Source organism: Triturus cristatus, chromosome 1_2 (assembly GCF_964204655.1).
Source record: "Triturus cristatus chromosome 1_2, aTriCri1.1, whole genome shotgun sequence".
NCBI classification, from domain to species: Eukaryota; Metazoa; Chordata; class Amphibia; order Caudata; family Salamandridae; genus Triturus; species Triturus cristatus.
The window spans coordinates 756,047,775-756,065,290 of NC_140580.1; the positions used below are offsets into that span (position 1 = coordinate 756,047,775).

The window sequence follows — 17,516 nt, forward strand, 5'->3', positions numbered from 1 at the left end:
TCTTGTGGAGGCAGCGGAACCTGCTCTTCAGGAGTCCAAATGTCCGCTCCACCACATTACATGTGGACTTATGGGCAGCATTGTATCTCTCTCACTTGGGGTAGATGAGTTGAGGAATGGGGTGAGTATGAATGCACGCACCGCATATGTGCTGTCAACTAAGTGGGAAAGGATGAGACATCAATCACTGGCAACAACAGATACAACCAAGGTATACATCAGGGTGTGTCACATGCATTTACCAAGCAGGTATCCATCGCCAAATTCAACCCCAGCCAGACGTGTATAGATTCCGCTGTGCCCGAAGATGCAGGAGTCATGTGGGATCCCTAGGAATTTGGCAACTATATCAGTTATGATGTGTGACGCATCACAAAGGACCTGAACATTGATCGTATGATATGATTTCCTGTTCCAATATACGTACTCAGTGGCAGAGGGGGGGCAGATTGCGATATGTGTCCCATCGTTGCACCCTATAACACGTGGGAACTGAGCCATCTGATAAAAATCCATCTTGCTCTTATGCAGTTCCATTTGCATTGTGGGAAACCAGTTATAATGGTGCATTCTTGGCATGGCATCCAAGAAGGTGTTGAAGAAGCGTGACAGGCAACTTTGTGAGACACCTCCAGCCACAGCTATCACCCCCTGGTAACTACCTGATGCAAGTAGGTGCAGGGAACAAAGGACCTGCACATGTGGTGGTATTGTGTGGGCTCTGCGTGTCTGCTGCTCCAGGATGGGGTGCAGGTCACGTATGAGGTCTAGGATGGATGTGGGATGAAGCCTGTACCTGTCATGTATTTCTTCTTCTGTGAGTTGGAAAAGGGTGATGCGCACTCTGATTATGCGTTCCTGTCGCCTCCTCATCCTCTGTGCTGTTGCTTGAATCCGCATCCGCCTTGCAATGACATATAGGGCCGCCATTGTGTTGGGACTGATGCAATCGGGGGCTGTTTATATGCAGTGCACCTGGTTACCACCTGCTTTGAGTTGGTGGTAATTTGCAACTCACAAATTGCGATTTTCAGGGAAATCGCAATTTGCGATTTTCCTAATATTGGTCTGCGAATTTCTTTTTGCGATTTCACGCTTTGCGAGGCCCAATTTGGGAGTCGGTGCCTCTGATTCGCAAAATAAGGAATCGCTACCTGACTTCGCTTTTTTTTAGCGATTCCTTATTTTGCGAATGCCTTTACATTTCACATTGGTCTTTTGCGATCGCAAACGTAGACATTCTGCGAATTTTTGCATTTGCTATCGGTATTTCACTTCCTACATCTGGCCCAATGTCTTTTGCCATTACTACAACAAAGTCTTTAAGCATAGGACTAGCACAGTGCCATCCATGCTGAGCTGTGAAATGGCCAAAGCCCTTCCCCACTCCAGGCACAGTATTACAGCTTTGGATTGGTAAAATACCATCCAAGCCACCCTGAAATGAATAAAAGCAATCCCTGACACGTGCCTCGCCCTCATCAGAGCTCTTCAGGGAGGCATAGCTCCGTCCAGACACAAGGAAGCCCCCAGTATAAGTCAAAACAAAACCCTTTCAGGCATAGAGTAATGCACAAATGATGCAACAAAAGAAGCAGAGAAGTTTAGGTGTCGCTGTGTTGAGAGTGCTCTATACTGGAGCTGCTTTCCACCTAAACTTGAGAGCTACCCAGAGTTCTCTGCTTCTTTTTTTGCATAATTTATTTGTGTGTGTGCATTTATGCATATATATTCACAGAAAAAAACTTTTATAAACGGAGTCAGGCTCAAACGTGCCACTCATTCGTCGGTTATGTTTGGCTTCATTTTTTTTCCTGTGCTGTTGTTACATTAGAGTCAGTTGCTTAGCTAGACCATTGTACGCCTGGTGCGGCCCAGATGTTTGCCCCCTGCAGCAGCATGTAAGAGCGGGAGGGGTGCTGACAGATCCCCGCGACGGCTGGGGGGTTGCTGGCGTGATTCCTGCGCGGCTACCACCCCACAACCATCGATGGCACGAGTGAGGGGGTGGGCGGAGACCACCACCCCCCAAAATCCTGTCGCCTGGGCTGTTCGCCCCCTTGATATGCCACGGATTAGAGTTTTGAGCATAGTGCTCAACGTCATCCATATTTCTAAGCATTCGATAGGATACCACTTGCTAATACTAGTCTCAAAAATGTTGCTAAAAAATGACACTAGTCTTTGTCACTTTTGGCTTATCCTGTGGTTAAAAATTCTGTTGGCAAAACAATGTTTTGTGTGTTCTACAGCCTCAAGAAGTTATTCATATGTTTTCTAACAATTCAGTTTTGATGTATTCCAGAAACATGATCTTCACTGAGGAAGAGAAACCGCCATTTCATGAATCAAACAATAACTCCTTCAATATGTCCGAGTGTGAGGACCACTCTTCATGTGAGTAAGGCAGGTTTTAAAAATATCATCGTTCTTCAAATCTGTAGGAAACGCATGCAACATTTTGTCACTGGAAACCTGTGCGAAAAATCCAGATACATTGGCAGAAAAGAGTTAGAGGGGGATTAAGAGGTCTATACATCTAAAATGGGAGTGGAGGTTGTGGAAAGTAACTGATGAGGCAGTGCTGTTGACTGATTATGGTTTGGAGCTATTATTGGGAGGAAGTACTATGGTTTAGAGCTATTATTGGGAGGAAGTAGTTCGATGAGCCACATAGAGTCGAGATCAGTCGGCCACGTTACCAAAACTGACCCAGTCACATTAACACCACCCAAAGTACTGCTCATTTCAAGTTCTCACTACCTGTCACCTCATTTTTCTATATATGAATGTGCAGTTAAACCCCAGCAAAGAGGCAGAGCTCCTCACTATAACTCCTTGCAGGTTCATGTGGAGAAGGAGTGCCCCGGCTGATGCGGACGAGGAGTGACGCAAGTTTCACAGTGATGATGAGATCAAAATACCGCAGCCCGGGGGAAAGCCGCAAGATGAAGCGCCACCGATTTTCAATCAATGGCCACTTCTATAACCATAAGGTAAATAGGACACGTTCAGTGGCTGCAAACGCATCCATTACTTTACTGCAGACCACTGCCTTCCCACTGACTCTGTGCTACAAATTAGAAAACAAGCATTGGTAATCTCAAGTGTTCTGACTGCAAGAGATTTCGTTTTTAATTAGCTACACTAATGCATAGCAGCCAACATCTTCACACCTAGGCCCTCTGCCATGTGTGGGTGAGGGGTCATTTGCAGCTCCCTTTTCCCGCTTTCTGTCTCATGTTTTTCAGTACAGTGGCATAGGAGGCAATACACTTGGGGTAAGAGGGGTTTGGAGGGGGATGTTGGTGTGGTGGGGGTGTAGGTGGAGGATGGTAGTAGTACAGACATTCTTGGTCTAGAGCAGATTCTCGGTTTATTCTGAGAGCCAAAAGATGAGCCGCATTATTAAAAGATGTAATAAATCTGGCAACAAATGTCATGAAAAAATATGATAACGACAGAATGGCAAAAAAATGAAAAAAAACATCTATTTTTCAACATTTCTTGGTGTCTGAATGATATACATACACCTATTTTGATGAATTAAATTACATTTATTGAAATCAATATTTTTTAAACATGAAACATTCAAGAATATCCCTATGACCGTGTGATGTTGCTGCGAGTTTCCCAAAATTTGTCAGTTTGTCATGGTCTCTATTTATATAGCTTCTAATGTTATTAAATATGAACCGGTAATTAGAGCATAGGGAGGGGCAGAGTGCCACACATGCACCCCCACACGCACCCATGCACAGCCGCAGCCCGTGCATATGGGGTGAGGGGGCCACATCCCCTCACCTTTTGCCCATCAAGAAGAGTATCTGTCAAGCTGAACAAAGGTCAGCCTGGCAGACGCTCTTTATTTTCAGCTCAGGTAGCCAGGAACTAGACATGCACTAAATACGCAGGCTCCTGGCTGCTTGCGCTCAACTATGCTAGGCTAAGGATGTCACAACTCTTGTGGGCGTGACCACCTCGGCTCAGCAGAGGTCCGCAAGGTCCACCCCCCTCATGACAAAGGAGAGCATCATTGATTGCCTCGGACCGGGGTGCTTCAGAGTTAAGCCCTGAAGTGCCCACGGTCGAATATTAATCAGTGATACCTTGTCACAGAGTGGGGTGGGGTCAGCAACTCTCACTGGCCCCATCCCACTCTGTTACGAGCAGGGACTGCTGCCTCCACCCATTGACCTAAGGTCAGCCAATGAGAGAAGGCAACAGTCCCAAGCCTCCTGGGACAGCTGAGACAGGTAAGCGTGAATTGTTTGTAATTAATGTTTGGTGCATGCGTGAATGTTTGAATACTCAGCAGTGAGTGTTGTGAATGGATGTGTGTGTGTTTGTGAATGCATGGGTGTGAGTGTGTGTGTCCCATCCGTCCCCTCCCTCCTAAAATTACTGGCCACTCTCATATATACATACATGCATACAGTCACACATACACGCATGGATCAGACATTAAATAAAAACATAACACTTACCTTCAGCAGCATTTCTGGAGGTAAGCCTTGGAGGTTCCGGGAGGGTTGGGACTGCCACCTCTCATTAGCTGACCTTAGGGTAGGTCAGCCAACAAGAGGAGGTGGCAAAGGTCAGGCAATGAGAGGAGGTGGTAGTCCCAACCTCATCATAGGGTGGGATGGGGGGTCAACTAGAGTTGCTGATCCTACCCCACTCTGTGACGAGGTGTCAGTGATGGACACTCGGCCCTGTGCACTTCAGGGCTTAAAACTGAAGAGCCCATGTCCAAGGCGATCACTGATGCTGCCCCCTCATCCAGAAGGGGAGGTCTTCTAAGTCCTTTGCCAGGTTGAAGAGGTCACGCCCACAGAAGCTGTGACATCTTCAGCCCGGAAAAGTTCCGCTCATGTAGCCAGGCGCCTGCACATTCAGCTTTTGTCAAGCTCCTGGCTGCCTGACCAGACAATAAAGAAATAAAGTGTCTGTCAGGCTGAGCTTCCCTCAGGCTGCCAGACACTCGTTAAGTCGTAAAAAGGAGGGAGGGCATGGTCTCTTCACTCTTAAGGTTGGGGCGGTACTGCATTGCAAGATAATTTTAAATTACCCATAAATGAATTAGGTTTTTGTAGAGTGCAATTCCAATAATTAATTACTTATGTACTCTCGCACTGTGTGGTTAAGGAAACTTGTGCATACTGAACTGGAGCAATGAGCTGTGGATCACAAAATTTGGTCAAGTGGGTAAGACAGGATTTGAGTCCAGGATTGTACAAAATGCTGTTAAAAGACTGTAGTGTCACATCATTCCCTCCTTTACTCTTTTGTTTAGCACAGTGCTTTGTGCTTTTATTCAATTCTTGTTCTTCAATTAGTATTGTTTTATGGAGCACAAAAATACAAGCACCCTAAATCAAAATGACACTATGCACACATTTGTGCAGTCATAAGATTTAAAAGTGTGCTTTTTTATTTGGAATGTTTCCACAGACTCCAGTGGCAGCATGCATCTAAGGGGGAAGGGGGGCGCAGGTCAATAAAATAACATTTAAAAAAAGAGAAACACTTACCTTACATGTCCTGCGCTTCGCCGGACCTCCTCTTTCTTCAATGCAGGGCTACGGGCACGAGCAAACTTCCTTGCCCAATCCTGGCCCTGCTCACATGCAGCTTGTGAGCAGCACCCAGATTGGAGGGAATGGCCTCACTCGGCACTCTACAGCACTCTGGAGGCATGCACTTACTCTCAACCCTGGTGTCTTAAGACAGCTGGGTTGAGAGGTTTAAAGTGCGCATGTCTGGCTTGCCGTCCCAAGAAAGACAGCCACAGAGACACTGGCACTTTAAAAACTGCAAATGGAGCCCTCTGCCTACCACTCTTCCCTGCTGTCACTCAGCAGGCCTCGCCCCATCCTGGCACTGAGTTCAGGACTGGGCAATGAAAAATAAAATAGTAAAGATTTACCATTTTATTTTTCATTTCGGTGGGGCTTTGGGTGACTATCCTCTGCTCCAACCGAAGACCCGCCTCTAACACTGAAGATCAAACACGCCGACAGAGCATGCCCATCTGAAATCATGCTGATGGAACATACTTTGTGGGGGCTCTGAGATCTTTTCGTTTTGTGCGAATTATATAATGGTGGCAATTGTTGTGTTGAACTTCTCCTAAAATCGTTCTTTTTCTCAAGCCGCCAGAGCCAACAGTAACATTACCATGAGGTAGAATCTCCTCCCTTCCCTTACTCTGCTGGCTTGGCTGGCTTGACAAACACAACAGTTTTAGCTGAGGTGAGGTTTAACACCGTATTGGCCGAATTAAATAATCATCAAAATGAAGAGATTTTAGAGCCCCCCCCCCCTACAAACAGATTGGGCTCCTCAGAATACAACACATACAGGACATTTAGGTGATCAGCAGCAAGGTTTCAGAGACATGTTCTATCTGCCGCTATCTCATCTTCAGTTTCCAGTTCTGCTGCAACCCCCCCCCCCTCCCACACACTCCCAAAGCTGGGAGGGATAAATCCCACCTGTCCACTATGGTTAGTTACTATGTCAGTGAAGTGACAGGCTGCATCAGATCTACTGAAATTGTGTGATGGGAGGACCACGTTATGCAGCAAGATTAACTAAATTATGCAGCTAGAGAAGGCAAATTATGTAACATAGTGAGGCACATTCTTGTGATAGTGGTGCTTCATTAGTTTGTCTTTTGTTACCAATCTTAAACTGGTACTAATGAGGTGAACCCTTTGCCCAAGCCGTTTTAACACCCAAATACAATAATAAGCAACTGAAACATGACCAGTCTACCTTTGGCCAGCAGGCGGCCTTGGTCCTCTGAATAGTATATGAGGGAGACTGTATCTGGGTTCTGTCACAGGGCCAACTTAAGAGGTGTTGGTGCCAGTGTGACAACCATTTTTGGTACCCCCCCCCCCCACCCAACCCCCATGACCGCCTACTCGGATTCCCTCATGACCACCAGGCAAAAGTGCACCAAGGATATTGTGCTGCATAACTAAATACTCATAAGGTCCCAAAAGCGAGACCTATTGGCAATGCCAATGCTTGTTTCAATGTTGTTTTCTGGTTTGGCAAGTCCAGTGTTGTTCACTTTAGTGCATTCCCCCATGACCATGCCAACGCACTAGCCAATAAACATTAACAAAGCCAATAGCTCTCTCGTTGCCGAGACCTATTGGCTTTACCAATGCTATTTTTTATTTTTTGTTGTTCACATACAGTCTGGTGACAGCTGCGCTGCCAATTGAGACCTAAAAAGGTTATTGTGTGCCTTAGAGCAACTTCCAGCTTCAGTTATGAGGCAAAGACATAGACTGACAGCAGAAGGGCTAGAGTCCGACACAGTGGAGCATTTCAAATGGCAGAGGAAAGACAACGCTGGAGACTTTAATGATTGTACTGCCATTTAGATAGCGGTTACTACCCCTGACAAGTGTGGAGGCGCTTTTCGACGTATAGCGCGCGCTACTCTGCTGATCCCAATGGGCAGACCTGGCGGGTCTAGTGAGCTTCACTCATTACACTTACATCTTTGCACTGAATGCATAACTCCATGGCGTAGATTCTGCCTTCGCTAGAGAGAGCGCGGCTGGACAGGAAGACGTTTACAGCTACTCGAAGCTCAGGCGCTGCGGCACTATTGTAATGCAGCCGAGGGCAAGGAAGGCGCAGTAGAGGCGTTGTGTGTGTTTGGGGGATGGGGCAGAGTTAAGGAGCTGATCCAGATTACTTGGGAGAAAGTAATCCTCCTAGTAATCGGATTACCAGATCTTAGTTGTAAGTAATTGGGACTGCTGGCAGGCACTAGATAGAGATCGAAACCAGACTGCGCCTGCCAGGATTTGATTGGGGTGGGGTTTAGGAACAGTGCAAGTTAATGACGTGTGCGGAAATCCCAGATCTTGTGGCACAGTTTATCAGTCCGGCCAGATACTGGCTGCAGAGCTAAAGCTTGTCTAGCGCTTTACGAGATTGCGCCGGGGTATTAGTGCCAGGGGGGCACCGGTGGCAAGAGCTAGGGAGAAGGCTCGGCCGGTCACATGGGGCTGGCGGCAGAGATCGCACAATAAAGGTCTATTTGTGCTGGAAGAATGGCGCCTTCATTCTTACCCCGGGGGAGGGGGGTGGCGGTTGAAATGCAGTGAATGCTGACAGTATTACCTTGTTGGGTGACTACAAACATTCCAAATAGCTTTTCATTACTTGGAATAAGTGCTCAACTTTACTGCGAAAGTCCTCCAGTTACCCTCACGTTTTCTGCGGGCCTAAAGCAGCTCTCTTGTGTTTACCATTTCCAATGTAGTCCTGTTTATCATATTAGAAAGTCAAGCCTACAAGTCAAGAATGCAAAGAAAACAAGCATTGGCCGCGCGGCCGTGAAAGTGATACGGCTGCGCGGCCCATGAAAGTGATCGCGATCAAAGACAGATAGCGGCTGCGCGCGTGCACGCTCACATGAATGCAAGCGCTAGGCCACCAAAAGCCTGTGGCAGCCTTTTAAAAACCCACACACTAAAAGTCTCGCCAGAACAGCGCATGCGCTGGGTCAGGCGAGACCTAAAAATGTGCCTAGCATTTCAGGCTGTACTGCTTCCCTTAGATAGATTGAAGGTAATCCACAGGTGGCATGATTCCCTTTATAAATATGCAACAAAAATATGAAAGAAAACATGTTCTCTTGCATTTGTCTTAGAGCTGTTTAATGGAAGCCTTGAAATGAAGCATCGGTGACTGCCCATCAAATCTGGTCTGCCTTGTTGATAATGGTCTGCCCCATCTTGTTAACTCTATCTCTCTTCTTCCTTTACGGCAATCCCCCTCCCTCTTTCTGTTTCCAGACATCCGTGTTTACTCCAGCGTACGGGTCCGTGACAAATGTTCGGGTCAACAGCACCATGACCACAGCCCAGGTTCTGGCTCTGCTCCTGCAAAAGTTCCGGGTATGTATCCCTGTCAGATGCCGATGCCCCCTGAGGAGCGAGTGTCTCTTGTGTGCAACCAACCTCAGTGACATCCTAAGTTCCTGTTTCCCTCTCTGTGTAGGTGGAGAACGATCCTGCAGAATTTGCCCTTTATATGGTTCATGAATCTGGAGGTGAGTGATGTGACCTTCTATTCCCCAACGACAAGAGGAGACAGGAGATGCTGAAGAGGGGTCAACCAAACAAATGGTAAAATGCTGAGGGCTTACAGCGCTTTTAAAATGTTATTTCTAAAAGAGAATAACTGTTGTAGGAAGAGACCTGTTGGGTTGTGAATACATCGAACATATTTGACATTTGGATCTCCCTGCAGTGCCAGCCTTCCCCACTATATGGAAGCGAATTGTTTAGCGTGAACCCGTGCTTAATTTGAGCTAGTGGTTTCTGGTGTAGGCACCAGCACTTAATTGTCAACACCGGCACTTACGACAGTCTGCCACATGGTGGCGCTATCTGTCTAATTAGGAACCAGCACATCAGTTTTTTATTAATTCCTTATACATTAACATTTTCTAATAGCTGTCAACAAACTCAATCATATAGATTTGGGGGCTTGGAATAGTCAGAATTGTCACGCTTGCACAAGTGTGATGGTTAGTCGTTGTTGTAATTGGCAGTGCTGGCAGAGGCAATGGATGGTGCAAGCGGAAGTGGCCTCTTGACGAGGGGCCTGGCACTTATTTTATTTACAAATTAAGCAATGGACTATGATGGACTATGATCGACCCCCTTGCGGCCCCTTCATAGTTTTCATTCCTGGAACTCTTGGTGTGGGGATTTTTCACAGCCCCAGGTCCCCAAGCAATTCCTATTATTTATAAATCTTCTAGAATAAGAATGTATAGAATAGGAATTGTATTGCAGAGAGAAGCACCGCAGCTTCTTGAGAGTGCTGTGAATGAATGCAAACTATTTCCCTGGAGAGACAATTCGAGCCCTCGTTCACCCCACATGCTATTTCAAATTGTTCAGAGAAAGTTAGCATTCTCCAAAGAGGTTATCTGGTCTGAGGCTAGACTGCCGATTTAGGAGCTGGGAAACCAAGGTTCGAGCCTCGGGGTGGAATCCACATCCTGTGATTCTGGGCAATCACTTAATCTCCCCGTGCATACCAAAATAATGAATGTGTCCTTGTGTAACGTAACTGGTGCTCATGTAAAGCGCTCCAATACCTTTGGGTCAAGTTCGCACTATATAAATCTGCAACAAAAAAAAACTGTAGACCGTTCTTATAGTGGCCCGCGCTAAGCTTCTAATCTGTATAAAGTTTTGAGACCGCCCTGGGGATCATTGCAGTTCTATGCTTTGATATAAGAGCCCTTCAAAGAGAACCGTGTTACCCGCCTAAAGAAACAAATATAAGAACAGTATTACAAGTGGGGTCATTACAGAAATAGTTGATGCCAAATGGGGCTTGAATTGTTACACTCGGACAGTGCACACAACATTGTGGGATTTACAGGTTTATATTGCTTTTTCAGTCATGCGTTTTCTGAGGGAGGGAATAGGGAGGTGTGGGCAGGGGGCGGAGCAGCGAAGGCAGTGGCATCTTATCGCATGGGCATGCTGGGGAGTTGCCAGCGGGCCCCACGAGCATAGGAGCCCCATTCAGACATGAATTTAACACTAACTTTCCGTTAAACATTTTTATTCCTGTGAGTGGTTGTGTAGGCAGGACCCAGGACATTGGTTTGACTGGTGGCCTGTAATGCCGTTAAGACGGCCCTGCGCTGAGGATGGCATGTCTTAGAGTTCGGTAGTTAACTAAGGTGAACTTTTGGCTTCTTCTGAAATCTGGAAGAGAGAACTTGCTTTTGATCAGGTAGGGAAGGTGTTTCAAGTGTTAAGCCAATGGTGGTTGAAGCATCTGAAAGTGCGTTAGATAGCTGAAACTTGTCCCAATCTAGGGGTTTAACACATGCTCACAAGGGTGGATGGTGCTTGCCCATCTAAACCCTTGCAACAGCCAGGAAAGAGATTGTATTGGTTTGCTGCTTCTATATAGCCTCTACTCCGTCCTGGCTGGTGGCAGCAGGAAGCACCCGGGCAGGCAGGCTCCTCTGAGCCAATCACAATGCTGCAGCATTGTGATTGGTCTGAGCGCCATTGGATCAGCGCTCAGACTGGAACAGGGAGCCTGTGCATGTTCCTGACGAGGCTGTGTGATGCAGCTTGGTAGGAACATGCAAAGAGCGCATGAACTGTTTGGTCGGCCCAGGAGAGCAGGTCAAACCGTTCATACGCACTTAGGGAATGCCACTATTTATGGGAAGTGTTTCCATATCATGCGTGACGCCCACAGAGGTGCAGTTATCGTGTTATGGGATGCAGCGCATAGCAGTGTGGTGGAAGATGAAGTATGAGAGACAGACGCGCAGTTTTATGGTTGCTGGCAGCTTTGATCAGTTCTGCAGACCCTTTAAGGTATTTCATATAATTATATTCTGCTTATCTGTTTACTGGACTGAATTGTTCAATCCTACATTTTGTGTAAAATTGTGGCTCTGCGCTGGCAATGGGTAAGTCGAGGTTGACCAGAGGAGGGAATATCGAAGAGAGGGAGAAAAATCAAAAATGAATCAGGCAGGATGGAGCAGCATTGAGACATCATTAGAAAGATATGACGTAAGAGTGAGAAATATGGGTCTGTGGAATAAAAATGTGACATAAGGATGAATGTGACCGCAGGTTTCGCTAACAGGCTTACAGCCTGTGGAGGTGGTATTAGCATTATAGCAATGTGCCACTGTAGGCACCTTACATCTCTTGCGTTGTACACATTTGACAGTAGTGGGTGTCCTGGGATTTTTACGCTGAACATTGGGGGGGCGGGGTGCAGCAGAGCACACTCTTATCTTGTGACGTTAATTCTGAACTTGTTATAGTCCCTGTGGGCTTTTGACCTGGATCTCCAGAATGTACACCACCCCCTTTTCCACCTCTGGGCTGTACGGATGCATTGCTTGCATGTGGGGCTTGGTATGTCTGACAGAGCAGGCGCAGGCAGAAGTGGAAGGCTCCCAGAGTGATTTATGGCTTGAGGGGGAGGGAGAGAAGGAGCCATGAATACCCACAGGGACTTGCCACTGCTGATGAAAACCCAGGTGGTAGCAATGTGCCACACTCACACTGATATGCACATGCACCACTCCAGCCTCACTTAGTTTGCTATCTCCAATGCTCTACAAAGCAACATAAAAGGTAGACAATGCACCTTCATGCCATTTGGAGTCTTGGGAGTTTTTTGCCTTACTAATGCCACTCTGCCCCTTTGTGTGGCAAACCAAAGCAAAACAGAGGGCAGAGGATATTAAGCGCCAGTAAAATTGTTTGAACGTTGATGCTGCAGAATTTAATAGCCTGAACCAAGTTTGGCTTTGGAAAATACCATTAAAACCACAAATGCTTACCTTGCCCACTCTTAACTTTTGAGTCTTAAGCCAACGTTCATTGAATTTGGCACAAACAGTGGTTTAGCGCTGGAGTTTGTTTGCCTAGGATTTCTGAGCAAAGGATACTTCTATTTGAGAAGTTGAATGTCTGTCATATGTCTCGTGTTTTTCTTTACAGAAAAGACCAAGTTAAAGGGATCAGAATATCCACTCATCTCTCGGATCATGCATGGACCGTGTGAAAAAATCGCTAAAATGTTCCTCATGGAGACTGACCTGGGCGAGGAAGTGACGCATGATGTAAGAAGTGTTGCAGCCCAGACACCTGACTTCTAATCCTGCCTCCCCTGTTTGACCCAGCTGTGTGTTCCTAGCAAATTATTTCATCGTCTGCTGTCTTGGTTCCAATATCTGCCTACATCTTGAGCAGTACAGGCATTTCAAACTAATCCGTAAAAAAATCACTGTATAATTTGGAATATGAAGCAGGCTAAACCTCAAAATTAACCAGGATTAAATGTGTAGATGTTGGCATTCAAGAAAAATAAATCCAAAGGAGAGCAGGAGATGTTAAACAATTTTACACTGCTGTTTTGTTATACTGGCCTAGGAGCACCCAAACCACCTCCACGTGTTGTCAAAGTATAGGGCAGTAACGATGGGCAGACTAGAATACATTTATTGCAACGCACTTCCCGCGGTTTGACACATAATCCAATAATTGTTCCCTGATGCCTCTTCTAAGAGGGCACTCAAATTAAAATTGCTTGCATCTGCCTCCTCTACATAATGTATTTCTGTGCTGAATGTTGCTCAGCTGTTAAAGGTCTAATTCAAGAAGACGCACCTTCAAGACAGCAACAATTTATAATTAAATGTTAACAAAAAGTACAAGTTACTTACCTTTGGTAGCATTCTCTCTAACCACAGATTCCTCAACTTCAGAGTATTCCCAGATACCCAGAATGTCAACAGCTGTGTTCCCTTGTTGGCAGGTTGCATCATGCAGCTCTACGTTGGCTCTGTACCGCCCTGGAAGGGACAGAGCTGAGCCGCATACAAGTGCCACCCTTTTCTGAGCCCTCAGACGAGGCCCGTAGAACAACTGTTGGTGACAGTGTGCAGACCTCTAATTTGGGACCTTTGTAGATGTTCAAGAGGTCCCTCCACAGAACGGGGAGCTGGGAGAGTAGTGAGGAATCTGTGGTTAGATAGAGTATCCACCAGACAGTGGTTTACTGAAGGTGAGTAACTTGTTCTTGTACTACTTCACCGATAGATCAAATACCAAAGCAGTCTACAAGAGATGGCGGATACGGGGAGTAGATTCAGACTAAAAAGTCAAAGTAATAGTGCTTTGTGAACGTATGTACCAATGCCAACGTCACAACTTGGCAGATATCAAGATCAGGCACTCTCGTGCCAATAACATTGTAGCTGCCTTGCCCCTGGTGGAATAGGCTCTCAGGGCTTCAGGGTGCTGCTTTTTGGGCAGTACATAGCATCTCTTAATGCAGAGGGCTGGCCACCTTGACGAGGTCCTGTTTTGCGCTGCCTTGCCCTTGTTTGCACCTGAGAAGCCAATGAAGAGTTCATCATCAACCCAATGATTTTTCATCCAGTCACTGTAACCCCAGCTTTGTATCAACAAGATGGAGTTCCTCCTCCATTCTCAAGGGATGAGGCAGAGTGAGGAATGCAGACGGTGATTAATTGGCCAACATGGTTGGACATCACAAACATAGGGTCCTCAATTACAATTTGTCTGGAAAGAAGGTAGTATCGCCGGTTCTACTTACAATGCCTGTAGTTCACTCACACGGGGCGCCAACTTGAAGGCATCAAGGAAGACTGTTTTCAAAAGCAAGAGCCTTTAAGAAAAGTTAAGCATGAACCTTAAAGAGGAGCTGTGCATGTACTCAAAGAGTGTACACATAAGGAATGTCATAGTTAAGGTCCCAGTGAGGCATCCCAAATGGTTTGGGAGTAAACATATGTGTCAAACCAGTAATTAAAGTAATCACGGCTGGTGGCATTCTGAGTAAAGTTTTGCCTTCATGCAAGTTTAGAGTTAATCAATTCAGCCATTTGGGATGTAGGTGAGAGGAAATTTTCCTATGGGGTGTAAAATGGTAAATGCACAATTTTGCTTTTCACTTGCCTATAACTTTTTGTCCCGTGGACAAATGGTCACAAAATTTGGCATGTCGAAACTTAGCTGAGAGCACCCACTGATTTCCAAGTTTTGTGCAAATCCATCCTTGAAGTCAAAAGTTAAAGGTAAGTAATCAAAAAACGCCTTTTCAATGGAAAGTGTGACTCAAACATAACTACACTTTGTACTCTCCTTCTGTCCATGGCAGCATACAGCATGGCACAATGGGTCTGCCTCCATCAGCCCTTGGCTTTCTTGTCCTTTGAGTGACAGTGTTTGCTGTCCGCATGTGCACGCCCTCCTGAAAATGAGTAAACTTCAATTCCGGGATTGGTCTACCTGTCCTTTATTTTTCCATTTTCTCCTTTTACATGTCACCTTTCATTTCTTTCCTTCTTTTTGTGTTTTAATTTTTTTAGAGCATACTATAGCTTTCCAAACAGTTCTAATGCGCCAATAGTTTTCCGCTCATTTCATCTGGGGTGCACTGCCTCCTGCACAGTAAGTGCCTGTAAAGCAGGCGACCATTATGGAAAGGTATTGGCCATTTATATTAGAACTTTAAAGCACCGATAAACTACGTACAATACCATTGCAAGATGGTCACCCACTAGTATGTCTAATTTTGTTATTGCAGGCATGTCTGCTTTGTATAAGGGTGACATATTTTCTTTTTTCTGCTTTTATTCTTTTAATTTATCTACCATATGTTGTTGAGGTGGTTGTGTTTGTGTGTTTTACTATGGTTGTCTATGTGAATGAATGCAATAATGAGTTAGTGGATGGATGAATGGATGCATGAGTGCAAGGATGAGTAATAGAGTGAATGTACGATGACTGTGGAATTTCTAAACCCATTGTTGACTGAAAAGGCAATTTGATTTATAAACCATACCTACTGGCATTGCCAGTGCCTGTTAAACTCTTGACCCACCCTAAACAGACGTGCTTTTCGATACTCTGAGCGTAAGGTGATTCTAGCCTCCCACCCAGGGACTGTGCGCCAAATTTGTAATGTAATGAACCAAGTGATCTTCAAGAAATTCCTCATATTCCCTTGCATGATGTGCGCCCAAAGGATGTAAACTTTTTTCATCTTGAGCACCGCAAAATATCTCATCCATTAAGGGCCGGCTTTAGCGCTGCGGGCGCCCCGTGCAACAACCACTTTTGGCGCCCTCATGTCCCATGACCGCCTCCACGGATTCTCTCACTACCACTGGGCAAAAGTGCCCCTCATCTCTCCAATCATAAGATATTGCTAAATAAAGTGCTTCCCCCTGAGGTCAGCGCCCCCTTCCACAGGTCAGCGCCCCCTTCCACAGGTCAGCGCCCAGTGCGACCGCACCAGTCACACTGCCCTAAAGCCGGCCCTGCATCCATTTGATCATATACTATACAATTCTATTGCTTCACCAGACCAACTACATTAAAACTAAAAGGGACATCCAATGAATCTATTCCGTTTCATATGCAGGGGACCCCACTCCTTGTACACCATTAACAACACCAAATCCAGATAAGCCTTCATGAGTGCCCCATTTTCACCTCTTAAGCAGATTCACCTTCTCAAGCCTTTGTGAGGCCATCTATTTTTTGTAACAGGTGCTTAAGGCTTAAGCTGCATTCCTAAAGTTGTTCCTCTCAGGGAATGTAGTCCATGAATCTAATCCTAAACTAACCTACTCAGAATCAGTAACTTCTCCCTCAGATCAATTTCGAAAACATTTTTGGTTTTCATAGCGACCTGACTTGGAGACTTTTTATCTTGTCAGTCATTTTCTTTGGCGGAAACCCCTCAGTGTGAAATCAGACTCTGTGCATTTTTCTCCTTCCAGCAATAAAAGAACTGGGAGTAAACATCAATGGGCACTGCAGTCCTCACAGTAAGTAATCACTGTTCATCAAAGCAGTTTGAGAGAACACTGCAAGGAGAAAATGCAACTGGCAATAGAGAAAAGACATGGCCATCATCACAAATCAAAACGGTTCATATTTCTTAATCAACCTGGGGGCGTGGCTTAGCCGGCTGCAAGATGGCCGCACCGTGAGTGGGCTCTGCCGGCCAAGCCTTTTATCCTTCAACATCCGCAGACTCATTGCACATCTCTGCCTGTAACCCTACAACCGTAGCTCACCTGCACTTGTGGCATCTTTTGAGCTGTTCATCGTGGCCCTACAACCCGGCTACGCTTGGTAGCGGCGCCTCTGGAGGACTGGGCCCTGCATCCTGCTCACTTGTCTGAGTCTGGCCTGCGCCGCCTGCTCTTCGCCGCACGAAGGCCGGATCTCCTGATACCTGCCCTGCAGCCACACCATCGATTTCCCAGACGGTGAGTCTTGCTGCTTGGGGGCGACCTGCGGCGGGTCTGGGATCGTGCTCGCTGTACCATCCGGCCTGGTCTGACCATGAGAGGGCGCCTCGCGTGTTTTCCATCTCTGCCCTAGTGGTCCGGGTGAGGCGGGCGGAGCGTTCCCCACGTCCCCCCGCTGCGGGCTGCTTTCCCCTCGCTACTCCCGGCTGTGCCAGCCTGCTGCCGCTGTGCCTCTGGCTGCCTCGCTATCATAGTGACCACACCGTCATCCGCTCCACTCAACACGTATGCACAGACATCACCCAATGATTACACTGACACATTAGTTATGGGTGAAGAACTGCTGCAGGTTTATTTCATACAACATAAGTATGACGGTAGAGTGGGTTATCTTACGGGCGATCCAGGGCAAGCAGCCCCTCGCTGCTCCGCCCGCCTTGCGAGCCAGCACGCACGGCGGGTCGATGCCCAGCAGTGCGGCACATTTTTCAGATCCTCCTTTGGATCACGTGATCTGTCTAATACTCCCGCCCCTTTTAACGGGGGCGGAGCGTGTTATGGCACACCCCCGGTTGGTTAGGCTCCCCAACGCCCGAAGGACTAACGGGGCGCCGTCGCGGGCACATGAGTGTACCCCAGGAAGCAGAGGGCGATCTGCGGGGGCGACGGGCTTAAGTAG

General features: G+C 46.6%; 1 protein-coding gene across 6 annotated transcripts in view; it reads left to right on the forward strand.

The window, feature by feature from the left end:
• RASSF4 (Ras association domain family member 4) overlaps positions 1–17,516 on the forward strand; it is a 420,812-nt gene that overhangs the window by 391,915 nt on the left and 11,381 nt on the right. For all 6 annotated transcript variants that reach the window (XM_085608696.1, XM_085608695.1, XM_085608699.1 and 3 more), the window contains 5 exons: positions 2,306–2,397; positions 2,845–2,996; positions 8,832–8,933; positions 9,037–9,088; positions 12,546–12,667. In XM_085608696.1, the coding sequence (XP_085464822.1) occupies positions 2,306–2,397; positions 2,845–2,996; positions 8,832–8,933; positions 9,037–9,088; positions 12,546–12,667 (520 nt within the window). The remainder of the gene's footprint in view (positions 1–2,305; positions 2,398–2,844; positions 2,997–8,831; positions 8,934–9,036; positions 9,089–12,545; positions 12,668–17,516) is intronic.